The 20,459-nt window shown below is 48.6% G+C and overlaps 1 protein-coding gene across 2 annotated transcripts in view; it reads left to right on the forward strand.

Annotated features, from left to right (window-relative positions):
* Nucleotides 1-19,965, forward strand: part of LOC144112865 (uncharacterized) — a 565,400-nt gene extending 545,435 nt beyond the window's left edge. For both annotated transcript variants that reach the window (XM_077645681.1, XM_077645682.1), the window contains 6 exons: nucleotides 3,381-3,512; nucleotides 4,638-4,835; nucleotides 6,645-6,854; nucleotides 8,760-8,984; nucleotides 10,361-10,448; nucleotides 11,428-19,965. In XM_077645681.1, coding sequence (XP_077501807.1) covers nucleotides 3,381-3,512; nucleotides 4,638-4,835; nucleotides 6,645-6,854; nucleotides 8,760-8,984; nucleotides 10,361-10,448; nucleotides 11,428-11,678 — 1,104 coding nt within the window. In that variant the 3' untranslated portion in view covers nucleotides 11,679-19,965. The remainder of the gene's footprint in view (nucleotides 1-3,380; nucleotides 3,513-4,637; nucleotides 4,836-6,644; nucleotides 6,855-8,759; nucleotides 8,985-10,360; nucleotides 10,449-11,427) is intronic.
* Nucleotides 19,966-20,459: the final 494 nt, after the last annotated feature.

Consider the following 20,459-nt stretch of genomic DNA (forward strand, 5'->3'; position numbering starts at 1 on the left):
GGGGAACAACAGTTGCTGTGATAACCGCATGGTGTTGACGATGGGCGCCCATAGAGTCGCGCGTGAACTTCAATGATAACGCTGGGGCTAAAGCGGACGGAGGCACTTTTGTACTCATTCTCTGCGGCTGTTCTCGCGATCGTGGCGCGTGCCTCGCATTACAAACCGAACTGACAGCCGGCGAAGCAGTTTCAACGCAGTGCAATATGCTGCTGTGGCAACAAAAAACAAGTGCTTTGAGGGCAATCTAATTCTGCTTTTGTTTCTCGAGAGCGTCGAAATTTAAACGACTCGTAAACTGAGCAGAGCGAACTGGCTTCAGTAGTAACGGTAGAAAGAATCTGGTGGGAAAGAGCTGTACTGCTTCTTTTATTGTATCGAATGGAACTGTGGCAGGCATACCTTACACGAAACACGTTACTAGATATGTTTCCTGTGCTTTATGACGTGGTATGTGCCCATGCGGCGCCCCGCCGTCCTTGGACTTCGTAGACGACACGATCTGATTTGCCCTAAATTCACATTTTCTAGCGAACATGCAGACGCACACATTGCACAAGATAAGACAGGACACCCGCTAGCAAGTCATTAACAACTCTCCTAGTGCGTTAACTGATTTTCCCGCCAGCGCGACGCTGGCCGCTACCGGCGCGGATTGGGCTATATAAAGCGTCTCCGAGCGCCGTTGACGGATATCTCCTACTGCGATCTGCAAATCGCTAATGTATCGCCTAACATAAGCTTATCACATTGAACATGAATCCTCTACCACTTGATTTCTCTCCTCATGTGCCTTCCGATTATTTCCGAAGTACACTCTAAACTCGAATTAGCCTATGTGGGAGTGAAAAAGAAGTGAGCTATCCTCTAGCGCACTCTCTTTCAGAAGCAGGGAATGGTGCCCAAGTCCGGGTGAGGTTTTGATCACTAAATACAGAGAAATCTGACTTTTTGCGACGGATGAATATTCTCGCCACAAAGGATAGTAACCTGATGCAATTGGCAATGGGAAGATACTTTTAAACACGGCGTCGGAAGTATTGAGGTTAGCAAATCTGTTATATTCTAGATATAACTGTAGAAATTCGCATGTTTTGGAGAGGGAATTTATTTTCGCTGCCAACTGTAAGTATTCCGTACTTTGAGTGATGTAAATCGACCCCAGTACTTGGACAGAATAACCTGCCCCTGAAAGGCAGTGCTCTAGAGGACACCATACTTCCTTTTTATGACGCTCGGCTGCTGGCCCGAAAGACGCGGGTTCGATCCCGGCCGCGGCGGTCGAATTTCGATGTAGGCGAAATTCTAGAGGCCCGTGTGCTGTGCGATGTCAGTGCACGTTAAAGAACCCCAGGTGGTCGAAATTCCCGGAGCCCTTCACTACGGCGTCCCTCATAGCCTGAGTTGCTTTGGGACGTTAAACCCTCATAAACCAAACCAAACCAAACTCCCTTTTTACCTTTTTACTCCCATATAGGCTAATTCGTGTTTACACGTACCAAGGCTCCGACACATATTGCTACGCACAAAAACTGCGAACACAATTTTGGTGCCACGACGGACCAAAAATGAGATGCAGCCGTTTGAGACATGCCAGCCTAAAACTTCAAGGCTAATGCCGGAGTCGTTCAATACTCCTAATGGTCATCAAACTCCTGCCGAACTTTTGTCTCCGGAGAAAAGCCACCACTGGTGGCGCCACCACCGATCGGGGAGCCGCGATGGTCTGGTTGTACCAAAAAAAAAAAAACTTATCTCGTCTTTTTAATATTTTATGCGAAACTGAACCTCCACAGTTCCGTAATCCTAGCCCGCTTGACGCTTATATGGGGAAAGAGCACTGCTTACAGGGCCGTGGCTGGCTCTTTACCTGCGATTGTCTGGCTGCTGCGTGGAGACTTGTCATGCTTAATTGCTTAAACGTGCGGCGTGCTCATTACCTACTGTATTCCCGTGACCTCCAACCAGCGCACGATAACGGAAAGGTCGCGTTAGCGGACTGCGCTCATTGCATTTGTGCCGCCATGCATTTCGGACGTGTAGTGCATTCGATTCGCTCGTGATACTTGCGCAGCAGAGCGTTCTTTCACTCGTTCACCTTTCGAGCTTATAAATGGTGCACTTCTGTGGGCGTAGCTTTGCCATTTTGCCGGCAGGCTTGCCACTTTTTGTAAATTGACAATGCTGCGACACGGCGCCACTAAATGCCCTGATCCCGATCGAATAACACCGTTCTCAATTCCAAAGTGCTTAGGCACCCTTTAAAGCAGTGCACCGCAGACTTCTTTAACATAGTAATATAAATGGTTTTCTCAACTTACTGGTTGCCGTATTCGGCAATGTACATGCACATAATGAAAACCGAATGGCTTGTACAGAATGAGCAGTTCATTATATACTGCGAAGAGCACAAAAAGAAACGTTAGCATAGCGAATGTTAGTGGCTCGACTTTTTGCCTTCATTGGTTGAGCATTTTGCATGCACAGTCGAACGTACAGTCGCGACCTGTGTTGACACTGAGGCTCATCGTAATTAGCTGCTTATCGACCATCGATGATCCCGGAAGCTTGGGCACGAGTTATCCGAAGCGCCCGCTGCTGTGCGGGCATCTGATGCGATAAGACGTCGCTTGGATGATAGCCAAGAGCGTTGTTTGGGCTTGGGTAAGTATCGCTTCGAACATCCGAGGGATAGTGTCAAGTTTCAGTTTGGGCAGCTCACGTCGCAACGACGCAACGTCCCCATTGACTGCGAATTCGTTGTGCCGAACTTTGTCCGTGTGAATCGAAATGCTTCTCACAAGCAAGGCGAATAGATAGAGAAGCCACCAACTTCTTTTCGCGGCATGGCGCATCTCCACTTCCCTCGCAGTTAGGCGCCAGTTTTGAAACGAAAAAAAGGGAGAGCTTTTCGTCGTTGCTTCTGCAGCCGCAGCGCCAGCCTCTCACACAACAATGTGAAGGAGTCGTTCACGGACAGAACTCGCTGGTTCACAAAAACGCACGCATTTATGTATTTCGATACTCCGCCTGATAAAATGCCAGAGCAATAAAAAGGCAGAACGCAAACCATTGCTGTCTACGCAGTCAGGCAGCCTCCCGCTCCGCTGCTCGCCAAAACGTGCTCCTCGGTTGACGCCAGCGCCGCCGTGCGGGTGTTTTGGGCAGCGCACCGAGCTCTCCCATAGAGTCACGAAGTTTCACGATCATAAAGCTGTATTGAAGGACTCTGCTAAGGCCGAAGTCAGGTTACGATAACTTGGGTGAAAGGATGAAGCGCTTAATCGGGGCGGTAAAGAACAAATCGTCACACACTGTGTTGCTCGTCATTTGTGCGTACTCGCGCAAAGATGACCTCTTGCCGCATGCTTCTTTCCCAGAACCTCGTCGCCAGCAGTCAGGGTCTCAAGCGAAGGATGTTTTTCCTGGTGGTACACGGTGTAATGCCCGACGAGCCGAAAACGATATTGAAGATAACTGAGGACACCACCTCGCGAGAAGTCATTGCTCAAGTAAGTCTGCGCTTCTCACGACGGCTTCGCGGGGTGACACAGCGTGAAATCAACGGCTTCTGGAATTCGAACTTAACTTAATTAGCAAAGGTAACTTAATGTTTGCAGTATGTTAAAGTAATAATCGTCTATTCAGAGGCATTACTTCGCACTGTGAAGGGCAGCGGCACTATATTAATGTGTTATAGTATATAATGCAGTATGTGAGCTTCGCATATTTACTCTAGGTCGAGGATGCGGCTTTATGACAGTTTTGTGACTGTGACGCGTGTCTGCTCCCTGCTATTGCCGAGACGGCTGAGAAACAGGTGTGAAGCCCCTTTGCGAGCAGCCGAATCATCCGCATTTCTTCTCACAATTTCGCCTGCACGTGTTTACTGACTCGCATGGGCCAAAAGCTTCGCCAGGCTTACATAGTCGACGCTCTTTCTGAACACCACACGACGTAATATATAAGCAGCCTACACCCTGACATGACGGTATTTTAACCACTGGGCCTTCGTTCACAAATCACGGAATAGTGAGAACGGCAGCAATAAAAAAAATAAGCAGAAAGAATGTTGGAAAGCATTTCCATTCTTATTTGCTTTGAATACGGCGTGTGGCACAGGAAAAACGCCTTAACATACACCTCCAAATTCACTTCATTAAGTATAGTTGACATCTCCTGTTCAGATGATCTAGCAAGGTTCGAATTAGCGGTGCACCACTGAAATCAGGCTGACGCAAGCAGGACCCCACCCGTGTCTGGATAGTTCCTTACCCACGGTGCGTCTCCTACAGGAATGCAAAAGCGCAGGATGAAAAAGAAAAAAACAGAAACGAGGCGGTGCCTGCGGGACTTGCTTACTGAGCACATGCGCAGCTGCACGTGGTTCCGGGTGGGAGAGCGTTGCAATGGCCGCGCTGGCGGAGTCTTCTCAAAGAGCAAACTTCAATTCCTGGCCAAGGCGACCGCATTTCGGTGAAACGCGAAGGCGTCCCTCGACTGAGGCTTGATTAGGCGGGATTAATTAGGCGTCGCCCATACGCCGGTGTGTATGCAGCCTTGGCAGGTACAAGTAGGTTAATTTTTGACGACACTGCGGCATCTCACGCGCGTCGCGTCGTTCTCGCCGACTGCAGGCGCTCCAGAAGGCCAACAAGCCGAACGACAGTCTCGACGACTACGTCCTCATGGAGGAGACGCAGAAAAACTGGGACAGAATCACCCAGGAAAAAAGTACCACGCAGAGGATCCTAGACCCTGACGAATGCCCGCTGCTGTCCCAGACTACCGGGGCCAATACGGAGAGCCGTTTCATACTCAAGAAACTGGCCGACGTGAGTGTCTGCCCTCCTCCTTTCCTACGCTTGCATTTCCAGAACAGGTGCGCCCAGAAGAACGTCGCTGCGTTCTTCCAAGCACTCGCCAAAGAGATGTACGTTCAGCAACCGCTGACATCCACGCCGAGAAACCCAACTCGCAAGTCATGACGAGCGCGCCACCCGTGAGTCATGAAAGTTACGTCGAGGCATTCACAGGGGCCTCCAGGGTACAGACGTTGGCATATGAGACATGCGTACTACGCATGACGGTGTACAGTCGGGCAAGCATTAAGCCGCCTTCTTGTGCGCTAGTTGGTGCATACAGCATTGTTGGTTCTGGCAGCGCAGAGGACAAGGACTGATAGAAGTGGAGGCGGATACAGCACTGATCTGCAACTCAACTTTGTGCAGAAGGTTAAATCATATATGAGGAGCATATCGGTCATGTGGTGCAGTTGAAGTCAAACGACAAATGACACGGGCCAACAAAAGCCAGATTAAATGTAAAAGTGAAAGACATAAGAGCGCAAACTGGCAACACGGACGAGGAAGGGAACAGGACGAGCGTTGCATTCGCACATTGTATATACATTCTTGAGCTGTGGTTTTTCTCTTGTGCGCGCCTCTACCTGGGCTCCACACGCAGAAAGCAGAGATAAGAGCTCGTGGCGTTCCTTGTGGTTGCGAGTTTTTTGCACGATACGTTTCTGGTGCCTGTCCTTCGGGGAAGGCAACGCAGACATTGGAGAGAGGTTGTACTTCGGGGAAGGCAACCTCTCTGCAATGTCTGGTTTACACTTCTTTTAATGGTTACGCGAACCAGCTAGAGCACTTGCAATTCACGAGTGCTTTGACAATACAGTTGGCTCGCCTTGCTCCTCTACGTATATGGTCAGTATAACAAAAAAAGCAAGTGCAGCAGCCTCCAAAGCTCTCGGAGTGTGTGGTGGTCGGCTGAAAAAAAAAGAATCTTCAGCTCAACTGCAGTAGCATCAAGCGTATGAAACTACACCCCGCATTTAGAACTGCACTTTCGGCAACGAAACTATTTTTTGCTTATCCCTTTCCTTGCATTTACATGCCCTGCTGCGCTGCTGTGCGCGCGCTCTTGATTGGCTGATAAATAGCTCCTACAGAGCCTACAGAGCAGTGTGTTGACAGAACGATAGCTGCATTTGCATCCTAACCACACGTATAACAGCCAGCACCGGGTGTTAACTCTAGCTATAGCCTAATGCTCAAGCGTAAATGTATTCATTAATATAGGAGTGGCGTACATCAACGTGTTCCTGCACGTCGCCTCACACATGTGACCTTGGCATCGGTGCTGATGCGTGTGGAAGACGCTAGCTATGAGACAGCGGAGTGCCACTCTTAAGGCCGAAGGTCCAGCATGTGCGAACGTGCAGTTACGTGCACCGCCTCTTAGAGCTGAATGCGTGGTCCGCTAAAGGGATATACGATATGTGAAGTACAGGCCAGCGCTCAGCCCCTCGGCGTGTACTCTTTGAGCTTGCTTAAAGGGTCCCTGGCCTCTCACTAAAGCATCCGCTTGTCAGCCTTTGATGTTATCCTGCCAGCACCGCAAGGGCTTGCTGGAAGCTGCAGGGCCACACCCCATATGTTTGGCTCATGCAAGATTCTCTATGCCTGACCAGTTGTACGACGCTTCTTCGTCGTTTTCAGCTTTGCAGTCATTGACTCTGTCCACTCTGACCATGCAGTGGGAAACTATAGACAGCAATGGTGTTTTGCTTTCCCAAAGCCACGAGCGGCGGGTTGCGGCTGGCTCGCACTGAGAGAGACGCTTGGCGCACCCCGCAGGACCCGAGCACGCGCGCCTGGATGACGACCATCAAATCGTCGAGCAACAAGGAGCGCCGGAAAGCGGAGTCCGGCGCGAGCGGCGGCCTCTCAGAGTGGAGCGACGGCGAGGAGACCTACTTGGTCTGTGTCTACAACGTGTCCGCCGACCAGCCGTACGCGATTCTGAAGGCTCCCATAAGCAGCACTGCTCAGGATATTATTGCTCAGGTGCGCACACGCATGTGGCTCGAGGGAGCCGTTTCGTCTCGCGCGTCGCCTTAATAGGTTGTCCTCTGGCGTAGACATGTTTCGTCCTCAATCCGTTACCCCTCGGCCATGAGGGCATGGGGAATTACTTGATGAGTAAATGATTTCGCGTACGTCGTGAACAAGTCATTTGAAAACTTTACAATCATTATTTCTTCTCACATCTCAACCAAACACGTATACTGCTAAAACATTACTTAGACGTCCTCCCGATTAAGCCGTTGTCATCCCTCGCGCAGTATCGTTGTTCCACGCTTTTCCGGGGCTGTAGCCTCGTGCGCAACCTTTTTATTATTATTATTATTATTAATATTAATATTATTATTATTATTATTATTATTATTATTATTATTATTATTATTATTATTATTATTATTATTATTATTATTATTATTATTATTATTATTATTATTATTATTATTATTATTATTATTATTATTATTATTATTATTATTATTATTATTATTATTATTATTATTATTATTATTTAAAATGACCGACGATTACGCGTGGTTAGACCAAATGCGAATAAGGTGCTCTCGCACTTCTGTTTTCACTTTGGTCTCGGTTTCTGTTCGAGGCTCGGTTTAAGAGGACAATGCGATGGCGGTGTGTCCTCCTGGATGCGTTGCCCACGGATGGCAGTTGATGAAGACGATGATATCCGAAACAGAGTGCGAGAGAATGGCAGTTAAACACGCGGGATGTTCAACTGCGGCGATGACGTACTGATCCATTGCAATCCGATTAATCCGCCGCATCGCTATTCGAAGACAAGGGGTGCGGGAAAGAGATTTATGCCGACCAGTGCAGGCATTTGCGCCAAGCAGGATACTCTATGCCGCCCATTATATCAAATTTATGAAAGCATAAAAGGACAAATTGGGTAGCGTGATACGGCAGGCCTACAAAGCTGCCTTAGGACTCCCACTAAATGGCTCAACCGAAATGCTTATGAGAATAGGAATACACAACACGTACAGTGAACTGAAAGAAGCCCATTTAATGACTCAAACAGCGAGATTAGCTAATTCCAGAACTTGCAGGAGTATTCTTACCAGGCTTGGAATTAACTTTCAACCTACGAATAACGACGCTAAAGTAGACTTGCCCCGCGACTATAGGACGGCCCTACTAATCAAGCCACTTCCCAAAAGCATGCACCCCGTATACTACGAGGGTAGAAGACAAGCACGAGCCAAAGCCTTCCTTACATAATAAATACGGGCAGTGCGCTAGAACAATTTACGTAGTTGCGGCGGAATGCAAACATGCGAACCCCTTTGTAATTGTGGCTGTGAACGTGAATGGTGACCACATCGTCTCGGCAACAACCAGAACGAAATTCTATGAAACGGCACAAGAGGCGGCTACAGCTCTCGCCCTAGCGCATGCCCAAGAGAGCATCATTCTAAGCGACTCCAAAATGGCTGTCAATAATTTCGCAAAAGGACGAATTACAAACGCCTCCCGTAGAATCCTTAACGCCACCAAATTTTCACCAAATTATCAACCAACCAACCAATTATCAAACAATTATCAATCAACCAATGCAGTGGCCAGTGAAGCTGATCTATTCGCGTCCCTGCGGGTTCGAAACCACACTCGCGGCCACAGAGTGTTTAGCCATAAAGGTGTTTTGCAAAGTTGGCCGTGAAACCTGGTGGCAGGTGCACCAGCTGCCAGAGGCTTCGGGCAAACATCGGCGAACTTTGAGATTAGGGGCTTTGTACCCGCGCCCTTAAAGATAACATTTTGCGTTGGGTACATTTGAGCCCGTAACGCCGACGGTGTGAGACACCCGCTGTTGGCTTGAAGAGTGGACGCGGCCCTAACCGCCGTCACCGCCGGGGGCTCAACTCGCAGGCTCTTGTGAAGGCTCGGCGCGCGGAGGACCCGATCAACTTCGTGCTCGTGGAGCAGATGGAGTACCCGTCCCCGCTGACCGAGAGCGCACCGGCGTCCGGCTCGTCGGTGCGACGCCGGGGCCTCAGCCGCGGCCGACGCACCCTCTTCGACGACGAAAACGTCTACGAGGTGCAGGCCCAGTGGAAGGCCCGCGGCTGGTTCGAACTGAGGGAGCGAAACGAGGCGAGTGGCGCTTCCCTCTCCACGCTGCTCGCGCCCTCGAACGCCGCACCTGGTGGCCACGTGTACGCGCCATTTTGTCCGCGAGGGCAGTGGTTCCCATCTTTCTAACAAAACTAATATATGTCCGAGTTAACGCTTCTTTTATCCGTTTATTTCTCGCTGAAAATTTCCAGTACCAAATGTGCCAGTGGCAAGTTCTATACCGATCTTTCAGCGATGCCCGCCTGCGTAGCATCCTCACAGCTTGTTAATCTGCGATGTAGGCTTATGAGGGCTTGGAAAGCTGGCGTAAAGGGTGCTTATTACACCGCGCGCCCAGCGCAGAACGATGATTATTATGATGACGCGAAATTTTGGACTAAAAAAAAACATAAAACACAACGCAAGCCGCTGTGTTTTCTGCCGCTGCTCACTGTACGCTGAGAAAAAGAAAATTCTCGCTTTCTCATTGAACAGCGTTCTGCAGGCGCAGCTGTAACCATCACTGTATACTTGAGATTGGACGCAATGCACGCATTCAACGACGCATAGCACCAGTGAACGTAACTGAAGACTACAAGGGACCTTTTGATAGGTTCTCACGGAGAGTTCGTCCAGTACGATGTGAAATTACATGCTTCTCCTGATAAACAATATTTCGAGTTGGATGCGAGAATCCCTGTTTACCGTTTATGTATTGCAGGTTTAAAATTCAGCGAGACATCTTCACTCAGCCGCTAAGCGCCATTAGCCGCTGGCATATATGGGACGTAATTATGCTGTGTGGCCGTATCTGTGTTTTGGTTTATTCTTCTTTGTATCTGCCACGTATGCTTGCTCCTTCAATTTAATCATCTATACGCCTTACTGTTTGTGCTGCCGTGGCTCTACAAAGCATAAATCTGCTGATATTTGTTGTTGATTTTTTTTTAAATTTGCTGCAGGACGCCGATGGTCGTCATGTACAGGGAAAATTCCACACAAGTCCGGCGCGGAGTTGGAAGGGATATGTGTCTCGGTCATGCGACAATCTGCTAAACGGGCGTGCATGGGACATCCAAGGGATAATTTTCATTCTTACCAGCAATATCATCTAATCGTGCTTCCCAGATGCGAGATATGTCTAGGACAGAGTTCTTTTTTACTGTGGCGGGATTCAAACTGGCGTCTACAGCGTCCAGTAGCCGGACCTAATCCACTGCACCACAGCACCGACGCGTAGAACTGCTCCGACCATTGTTAACGCGCACAGATCAGACGAACAGCGCCTGTTTTCTACCACTGGACGGAGCCATGAACGGCCGAACGGAGACGTTCCTTTGAAGCGCTTCTTTGCATCGCTTACTCGATGTCCGCCGGCTAAAGTGCACCATGTGCTGCTCCTCTTTTCGTTTCAGGGCTTGAGTGAAAGGCGAAAGACGAGCGCCCCTAAAAGCTCCAGCTTTTATCGCCTCAGTCGTCTTCGCAGCTCAATGAAATCCAAAGGTGAGCATGGAATGCGCATACGCCGCCTTAAACGAATGAAACAACCTAACGTTACTATCAACTGAAGTTTATTGGAAAAAACACATAAGCTCACACAAGACAGCCAGCAGCGCATGCGCCTACACTCAGAATGACAAAACAAATCACTGTGTTGAATTAAGATACCGAATTTCACAATCGTGGATGGCAACAGAAGGTGTGCTGACGCACATGTCGGAGTTTTTGTGAATATGAAATGCCTCAGATAATTCCCTTGTTAGCTGATTGGAATGCCTATACAGAATTTTTGTACTATTGAACAGAGGTACACATGCATTTTTTTCCAACGGGTTCCAACGGCATTCAATGTAGTGAAATATTACAAGGCCATTCATTCGTCTTAGCGGCTACGGCCGCTTGCTATAGGTGTTGTCCCACCATAGACAGCTACAGCAGAAACGAAAGAACGCAGACGTTTTGTTGTAATTCTGTTCGATGTAATCAGCTATTTTCTTTACAATTAACTGCGATCTACATTTAATGCCTAGAAATCACATCTGCGCATTACTTTCGTTATGCGGCCACTGGTACGGCCTGTTAGGAGCCTTAGGAGGATATTGGATGACACGCAAAGCAAGGAGCAGTAACAAAACGTAGGACGAGAAAATGGACACGCACCGACGTGTGTCTCTTATTTTCTCGCCCTTCGTCTGGTTACCCCACCTTCTTTGCCAGCCATGTAACATCTGAGCCAGCAGTTGGCTTTGTCCACATAGCCGTAATGTTTCGCACACAGAATCTTGCAACGCCACAACGGATGCCGATCTTTCGAATTACGCTTTCGCGTCAGCGTCCCGGCCTTCAGCTAGCCATTCAGCTGGATCACTTATCCTCTGTTACAGAGACGCTGCAAAGTGTTATTTCGTTGCGCTATTCTTTTATATCGGCCTGGTGCGTTCACGTTCGGAATTTGAGCCGAGTGGGGACGTTGCGCGCGCAGAGCGAGACAAGTCGTGCCCGTCGCCAAAGCAGTCGCCGGACGGCCGGCGCTCGGGGGGACCGTCGACGTCAGCGGCGGCTGCCGGCGGCGCCGGGGCGTCCGCTCGAGAGCCGTGCACGAGCCGAGAGGCCCAGGAGCCGCGCCAGGTGCACAGCGAGGGCGAGGCGCTGTCCGACGACGACGCGCCGCCGGCCGCCATGGCGGCGCGGCTGCGCAAGATCTCCTTCCGCAAACTCAAGGTGTGGCGCTGACCCGGCGACGCGCGTGCATTTCGAGCCGCGGGCTGACCAGCCCCGCCTCCACCACCTGGGTGTTCAACGGCCTTCTCTCCTCGGGTGCGCGGCCCTCGGCCGGACAATCTAGTCCCCGACGAAGCGCGCCGGCTGCCCGGCCGGCCGCCAGTGCTTGGTGCTCCTCCGGCCACCGCGGCCCAGCGCGCGCACACTAGTCATGGGGCGGCCCGCGCCCCGTTGTTGGCTGCCTCTGGTCACACGCGCGTGCCACTTGTTGCTAGAGAGCCGCGAGCCTATCTATATGAATATATATTAAGGATGACCGTATGTACATATACATATTCTATATTTACACGACGCATTCTATCGCGCCTCTCCGTTGTTGACTGGGCGCTGCCCACCACCGCGCGCCCGGCGAGTGTGGGAGAACAAAAGTATGCGGCGCGGCCTCTCCTCACTCGAGGGGCTCTCCTTGTCAGACCAAGAGAGTATTTTTTTCCTCCACCGCGAACCGAAGAGCCCCGGCTCCGCGGTGCTGCCCCTGTGTGTCCCCGTGTCCGTGTGTGCGCGCGTCACCGTATCTAATAAGCTGCCCAAGTTGTTCCCATCCAGACATTATCAGGTGTGTTGTTGCACCGATTGTTAACTTAACTGTATCATACACTGCGCTTGTCTTGTCCTCTTCCCTACACATATATAAGTATATATGAATTTCTTGACGTAGCGAGCTTCTTGGGGACTTGCCCTTCGGTTTGTCAAGACCCATCGCCACAGTGACAGCACTCTGTACTTGGACCGGTCCGCACCGGCCCATTGTGCTACAGTGCAGCCACTTGTTCATCGTTTTGTTTATTTCGCAGGCTTCTTGTGTGCAGTGTTGTTCGGGCTCGGAAAGCCGGTGTACAAGCGGTCTCCGCTTGTGGTCGCGTGCTCTATGTCTCGGGTGGTGGAAAGAGGAAAGGGAGAGGGGGTTAGGGCCGCCCGCGGCGCCACGTCGCCCTCTGTCGGCGGCGGCCGCGGACGGAGCGGTGAAGGAGACTGGGAAAATCGCGTCTTCAGTTGCGCAACTTGCAGTACCTCGACCTGTCAAGGCATCCTGTAGCTCAGTGTTTTCGACGAAGGCCTGACTGAATAACAAGTCTTTCAGAGCGTGTTTATCCTCGTCACGTGTGGTCGCCGTTGTTGTCACCCTCCTCGGAGAGTCTGTAGCTGCTCTCTCCCTACTCCTCCTCCCGAGCCTGCCTGCTCGGCATATACGCCGCGCTAGGCTTTCTCTACTGTATATAGTTTGCCGCTGCCGCGTGCCGCAGCACTCGACGTGGCCTCTCGCTGCAAACCCACAAGCCGCACCCGTAACCACGGCTAATAACAGAGGGAAAAAAGGAAAGGGGTAATGTCCGGCAGGATACGTTGTGTTAGGCGAACAAAGCGTTTATGTCGGTCAGTGCACGCTAAAAGGAAGCGCATTTCGTTCATCCGTTGATTCATTCATGACACGTATAAAGGTCCCCCCCCCGCGTGCACATTACACGGGTCTGGTTCCAGCGCGTGAAGAAAAGTACCACAAGGAAGTACACAGTGACGGTAACTACGATCGCAGAAAGAAAATGCGCAAGCTGAAAATTGCAAACGATGCGGAAAAACACGAGTATAGGATGCTGAATATAGGTGGCGAATAGATAAGTAATGGCTGCGTGAATGCAGATGTAACTGTGCTAACTACGCCATGTTTTGATAGCGCCTGAGAATGATTACATTCAGGTCAGACTGACGAGCTTGGAACTCGTGTCACGTGGAGTGCTTGATTATATTATAGTTACCGGCGGACAGCCTAGATTGCACAAATCACGGTACCAGAAAATACATGGGGCCAAGCACGTTGCGATGAAGATCGCTTCACGTGACATGCGCGAAAGAAGGCCCAGAACTGTTTTTGGTGGCATCTAACCACGTACACTGAAATGGATGAATCGGAATGAAAGCATGTGGTGAGGAACGCATTGAAAAATGTTCTCACAAAGTCTAGATACGCCATGATTTTGAAAAGTACCAATCCGGTATTTTGTGAACCGTGAATTAATAAAGCTAATTGGGAGGGACGCGAACAGTCCCTCCTACCAGAGTCCTGATATTTGACGGTGGCCTTCTAGTCTCCACTGGTAGTTCATAATTACTGTTCAGCAGCGATTGGTGTGCCCTCAACAGTTTGCATACATTAATATTGAGCTTAGGTCCACAGATCCTGGTTGATGGGCGCCCGTGAAATTGCAAGATGGGTTTTAGCTGCTCGCCACTCGCGTGATACTCGACCAGATTGTGAAAAATATGAACCACGCAATGGTCCATGCTCTTTTATACTGTTTATTATGTTAGCTCTTTTTAAGCCGGGAAGAAGTGAATTTGGTTTGGTAGAAAAAAAATGCCGGCCCGAGTAATGGCAGGCGTGAGTAGGGCGGTACAGAGGATGAACAGGACGTAGAAAGGACAACGCACTTGCGAAGAACGCGGTTCAAGTTTTATTTTCCTCTCGTTTTTCTTGCAGACCAATTGCGCTATACATGTCATACGATTGAATCCCACAGTGCACATTCTCATGAGCAACTTTTGCATAATAATAATGAAAGATATGATTTTGTTGAATTTTGTTAAGAACAAACAATGACGAGCATGCTATGTTACATGCAAGCTGAGGGCACTACGATTCAGTAGCTTTAGCGCCATCAATATTGGTGGAAACTGCGGCAAGATTATTGAAGTTTTAATTGAAGACTGCCAGGTATTGTTTCACAGCAAGAGATATGAAGCTGTTCTATTATAATTCCTCTGTAGTTGCCTTCATAATAAAAATAATTCAAGTCACGTTAAACTTCAAGAAAATGTTCCTCAAAGCCATAGAAAATAAGAATATAATAAACTAACTGTGGTTCCGTGTGCGCGTTCAAAACGCTTCCTTCGAGTGAGAGCAACAAAGGTTTAATTGCTTGTAAGCTGCTCTTTGAAATAGCCCCTATTCAATGCTCTGGAAATTCTTACTGCTGCAAGCCTTGTCCTGTTTCGAGCAGTTCTTTGCTAAACGCTGGTGCGACACTTGTGGTGATGATGGCGTGATTCCCTCATGAAATATCCCATATCTGGGGTCATTAAGTTGTATTCTAAATTAAAAAAACAACCTCACCAGGATTAAACGTCTGATCTAACCTCAGGAACATTCGTATGAACTAAGTCAGCTTACTGCGTGTGGCCCATGCGACGAGGCTGGTCAAAAGAGGCCACTGTGATAGCAAATGTTAAACGTAGGCAATGCTGATTATAAATTAAGGGTGAACAAACATATCCCAAGCGATGACCCAACACAGTTCCTTTATATCCTACTATGCCAAAGCAATACTTGTTTGAAAGTTGGCAACCTTGCTGACCTTTGTAGATACCAGTTCTATTTGCTTTTATTTTATTTCCCGGGTGGAAGGGGGAAGTGGAGGGGCGGGGTTGCGTTCGTGTGTCATGAATATTTTTTTTTTATCACAAGCCCTGGTGGCGAGCTTATTTTGGAGACGATCTCACTTTGGTGTAGAGATGAGCTTTCAGATCAGGCCAGGGGTTTCCACCTGATTTTTATTCCTGTAGTTTAGTAAAATGAAAGCGTACGAAATTAGGAAATGATAAAAAAACAGTATCGACCATCAGAAACTACAAAACATTTAAGTGAAGCTTTGTACAACAGTTTTATGACACCCGAATACCACACCGTAGAAATTGTGCGCGAGTAGGCATTATTCGATAGACAAGGGCCTGAAGAAACTTGGTGAGCACCTGAGTACTGCAGATTTGGTGGTCCTCTCGCTTAGTACCGGTGCATTGCATTGTGTTTAGGAGTACGACTGTGTTAAACACAGAGTAATATTGTTCTCCGAGATTCTGGTCGAGCGCTACGTGCTAACACGACGCGTTTCAAAGTCACCGTTAGAAAAGGGTGCACGACTGCGATATAGATGCACAGCAAAGTGAGGAATCTGAGAAGTAGCAAAGACAGGCATTTCGTCATCCCGATTATTTTTGTTTCTTTTGTCTGGGCGCAAGACGCCTTTAGCCTGATATAGTACTAAACCGAGCACTGTGATGTACAAATCTATCGGAAAGGATTAGCTGCGCCTCAGTGGCTGATGCATTCCAAAACCCTTAAAAATGCTTTTTTTCTTTCCTCTCTTTCTCAAGCAGGCGCATTTCCCCCGCGTAACGGGAGCCGCTTCACGATAAAAATCCAAAAATCCGCACAGTGCATTAGTGGCGGTCAGAGTGCATCACCAATGGGCTTAGGGCTCACCACTGCGCGTTAGTCTGGTTTTAGTTATCGCCCTCGTGCACCCTAGGGGAAGCATCTTCTTAGCTTGGTCACATTCAATTCAGTCACCACTTCTACCACGACGCTAGCGTAGCAACCACGTCTAGTGCAGGAACCTCTGAACTTCGCGCGCTCAGCGCACACAGGTGGTGGTAAGTGCAACTCAAGGAGGCTCACTTCACGGCTCTATTCAGAGTGTTTCGCCCATGTGGCCGAAGGAGCGCGGTTTTGGTGTTTATTACGTCTATTCACTGACAAGGTCACAAAGGCTGCAGTGCCGTCCGCGTTCTTCGCTCTCGCCATGGATGTCTGAAGTCAAAATTCGCCAGGATTTAGCAAGGCCTCCACCTCAGGCAGGGCCGCCCTCCGTGCTTCTGCTACAGTCGGATACAACTTAAGCCTGCAGTGACGCTCCGCCCGCATCCAGGACCGCCGCGCAGAATCCCTCCACGATGAAAAAGTAGTCCGTTGTTAAAGCTTTTCTTGTTACCTAAACAAGAAGCTAATCACAGGGAACAAAAATTATAAGCTCTACAATTTTGATACCTGGCTTGTTTATTATAGTCAAACATTAAAAAGGCTGATTTAGTTTACTGTTGTGATTCACCAGCGGAGCAATACTGGACGCCACGAGCCGTGGCTGAGTGTTACCAACCACTGTTATTTTTTCTTGTTTTTTTACTTGTGTCCTACTATGGTTGATTCAGCCCTTTCCAGCTTCTAATATGCCCATCTGGATTTGACCGCACCCGTCGCAGCATCGCTGGCGGTTCTCCACTCGTGGCAGGTTTTGTTTACATTGAAACCAATGCTGCTAACTGCTGTTCGAAATTATATGAAGCCAAAGATCGGCAGTCGGTCGGAAGAGCCCAAAAAGTGTAGGTTTTTTTTTTTCAAAGAAGTTGGATGAAGGCATCGAAAACACGATGTGTGACATAACGTGTTACGTCACAACTAGACACCGAGCTTTGTCTTTTCACGCACAAAGCTCGTAATAAACAGACAAAAGTAGAGTCGGGGCCGCACTAGATGCTGCGTGACACCCACTTTGTAAGGCACGCTTGAAAACTTTTTTTCACCACTTGCCCTTTTCTAACAGCCTTTATCATTTGGTCACGGTTTAAATGCCGAAGGTGTTGTTCCTTAAAGATGTGGGTTTCTTCAAATGATTAGGCTGATAAAGTTTCGCCATCAACGGCGATGCTGCTAAGGAGTTGCTGTATTGCATCCAAAATGGATCTTATATTAGTGTTTTGTAGCTCCAAAAGCTTGCCTATGAGTCAGTGGACAACAGTGGGCGCCGCAATTTCATGTATTCAATGACAGCTTTAGTGTGCTTTTCCCTTGGTGACAGGGATGCATATATAACTGCTATCGGTATTAGCGCGGAGTTGTAGGCCTTGGCATCGCGGTTTCCTCTTTGTTTCGCTGCTTGTTTTTCTTCCTTCGCCTGGCTTGCATCCTCATGGTTTGAAATCTTTGAAATCGGTTGCAAGTTCGCATCTTCTGTCAACTCAGTCAGTGCAGCCGCCTCTCATAAATTCCAAGAAATCCGCGAAAATCATCAAAGAAAATCAAAGAAAAGAAATTATCCGGTTTTGTAGTTTATCTTCGGAGTTTCCGGCTGAGAAAGCTCGTGATAGCTATATATGTGAAAGTAACAGACAACTGTCAGCCATCAACTGTTCAGCAGACCTAAGTGACAATAGACCACACCCTTCGGTCGCAACCAAAGTGCTCCGTTTCTCTAACACTATGTTATTTATGGTACACATAATATCAGGAATAGATTTAAACGCAAACTGTCGCAAACTCTCATCTTGAATCCAGATAACGTGTGCAAGCGTTCCAACAGTCTATTCCTAAAAAAAAAAGCGTTCTCAGTCGCCGTTTTAAATTTATGTCACGCTGAATGAATAATGAGCTCGAAAATCACAGTACGCAGGAGACACAAAATTTATTTATTACGCGGCTAAGACGCCGTAATATCCCATTGCCTTGAACTAAAGGCAGAGAATTCATTTTGCTTCGTTTACTTTTCCTTTTTACGTTGCACCAGTGAATTACATCATACATGAGCCGACAGACTTTCTTGTCGTCATTTATCGCGGATCGTATATTCCTTCCAGGAATGCATGCTACCGACCAATTAAAACGTTATAACATTCCGTCTTGCTCGTTATGAATTCCACATTAAACTTAATCGCCATGGCATGCCTTGTTCACTTGCATTCCTTACCTTCTTTTGTCTCCCTTGCTTTGTTGTACAGTGGTGTCGGTGGTCTTTTTCATTTTTATACCTCGTTCCCGCCAGCATTCGCGGTCTTTCGAAGTTGGGCACTGTCTTTTTTTTTTTTTTTTACGGCTTGCTTTGGCGGTGCCTCTCTGGGCTCTCTGCTTTCACATCCATTCGGCGTGTCGCTGTTCTTACCTATGACTCACGTCGCGAAGGCAACCTCTGTGAGATCCGGTGTGCTTGTAGTCGTGCAAAACACATTACCATCTTCGTCTCAGGGTTAATCAGACTCGAGCACTCCGCACCGCCGCACAGACGGAGCAAAGTTGTGTGCTAGGAACACCAGCGCATAATTGCCCCTTCCTGCGATCACGCCGAGATAAGCGAGCGAAAAACGCGATGTCCTTTCAGATCAACAAGTCGATTCATCGCCGCGATTGTGAGGTCACATACAGCACTCGCAATTCCTTTCACGCCGCACCTTGATTTAGGTGCCTTTTTAACGGTGAATTATTGGTAAAGAACGCAACGATACTGTACAGTCTATTGCTTTCCGGACAACGCCAGAGCTGTCTCTTAAAACTTCCCGAGAGGGTATCTCGCTCTGGTGATTATCAGCGCCGTTGCTGCTGTTGGACGTGCACAGGCACCGCGGAGATTTCTGAATATCAAATTTTTGATAGCGTAACGGCATACGCTACAAAGTATTTACATTCTGGTCACCTTGCCGCTCATTCATACTTTCCGCAAAGTTCAAGGATTCTTTTGTTCCTCTCCATGTATCTTTCGTTTACACAATGCTAACTGCTGCCAGGCCGAAGGTAGTCGAACCTACTCCCGTAGTCACGGAATGAATTGGCGTCGTGGAGGGATTCGAATACGGGGCATGTTACGCGGGCTGTACTTAGAGGAGCTGGCGGTTAATAATAATAGTAATAATAATAATTAGCTTTCACTCTGGCGCTCAGGCTGGCACATTCGAGGCGCGCGGAGCAGAAGGCCACAATGCGGCGTTTAGCCAGGTTTCAAAACACGCCGGCCACGCATGTCACGCAGCTATATGGGGCCTCCGCGGCACGCGGTAGCGGCCTCTTCTGAGCCGGTTGTAAGCGGCACCATCCAAACTCCCTGTCCCCTCACCACGTCTCCCCCTTTACATCTGGCAGTTCATTCCTGAACCTCGGCCCGCCTTGGGTCGACGTCATCAGGATCTGTACTCTGCAAGTAGTGGTGTCAGTGTTTGTGTCGACCGGCTCCCAAACAACGCGGGGCCGGTACTTGGTTGTGTCACGCTGAGGCGTTGGCGCCGACAGCGGGTTACAGTGTGTGTTTGTCCTGAACGGGGGCCCGAAAATGTATTTTTGAGTGCTAACTACACTCTCGTGTGTCACTTCCATTTTCCGCGACAAGCAGCGCACGTTCACACGCGCGCGCACACACACACACACACACACACACTCACACACACGCACCACACACACACACAAACACACACACATACACACACACACACACATATATACACACACAAACACACACATATACACATACACATATGAATACAAGCCGTGACTATTGGTTTTCGGTGTCTCTCTGTCCTCCTTGCACTGCGTTCAACAAGCTGTCGTGTGGTCGTTGGTTTGCGTTGCCTATTATACTGCACGGAATTGTAAATTCTGTACTGTACATAAATGTCTGCGCCACCGGTATGAGAAAATAAAGTGTATATATAACGTATCTGGACTGCTGACTTCACTGCTTTCCGGAAAGAAACACTGGAAATGTATTTAACTAAACGAGGATATTCGTTGACTGACCACCCTGCGCTGACGGCGAGGCGCACATGAAACGACGAAAGGTAAGGGAACGCAGTACTGCGTACCAAGAAATAAAGAAAAGCAGACATGTTAGTGATCCGAGCATTGAAACTTGTCTGCCGAATGACTGATTAGCGTGCACAGCTTGATCTGCCGGAAAGAAAGGTATGGGCTTTGAACCATTTGTTTTGTGGCAGAGAATTCGTGCCTGCCGAGAGGGCACTGTTTGTATGCACACGCATTCGACAACGTTGACAGCTAACGTGGATGTGTGAAAAGGAAAAAAAAGCCCAAAAGTGAGTGAGTTTCATTTTTTTTGTGTCTGGTTGAACTGCACGGGGCTTGCACCAGGTATTGTCAGGGCTGCAGGTAAGAGACTAAACACTGCATTCACTTAAACTGTTTCA

Source organism: Amblyomma americanum, chromosome 1, assembly GCF_052857255.1.
Source record: "Amblyomma americanum isolate KBUSLIRL-KWMA chromosome 1, ASM5285725v1, whole genome shotgun sequence".
In the NCBI taxonomy this organism is placed as follows: domain Eukaryota; kingdom Metazoa; phylum Arthropoda; class Arachnida; order Ixodida; family Ixodidae; genus Amblyomma; species Amblyomma americanum.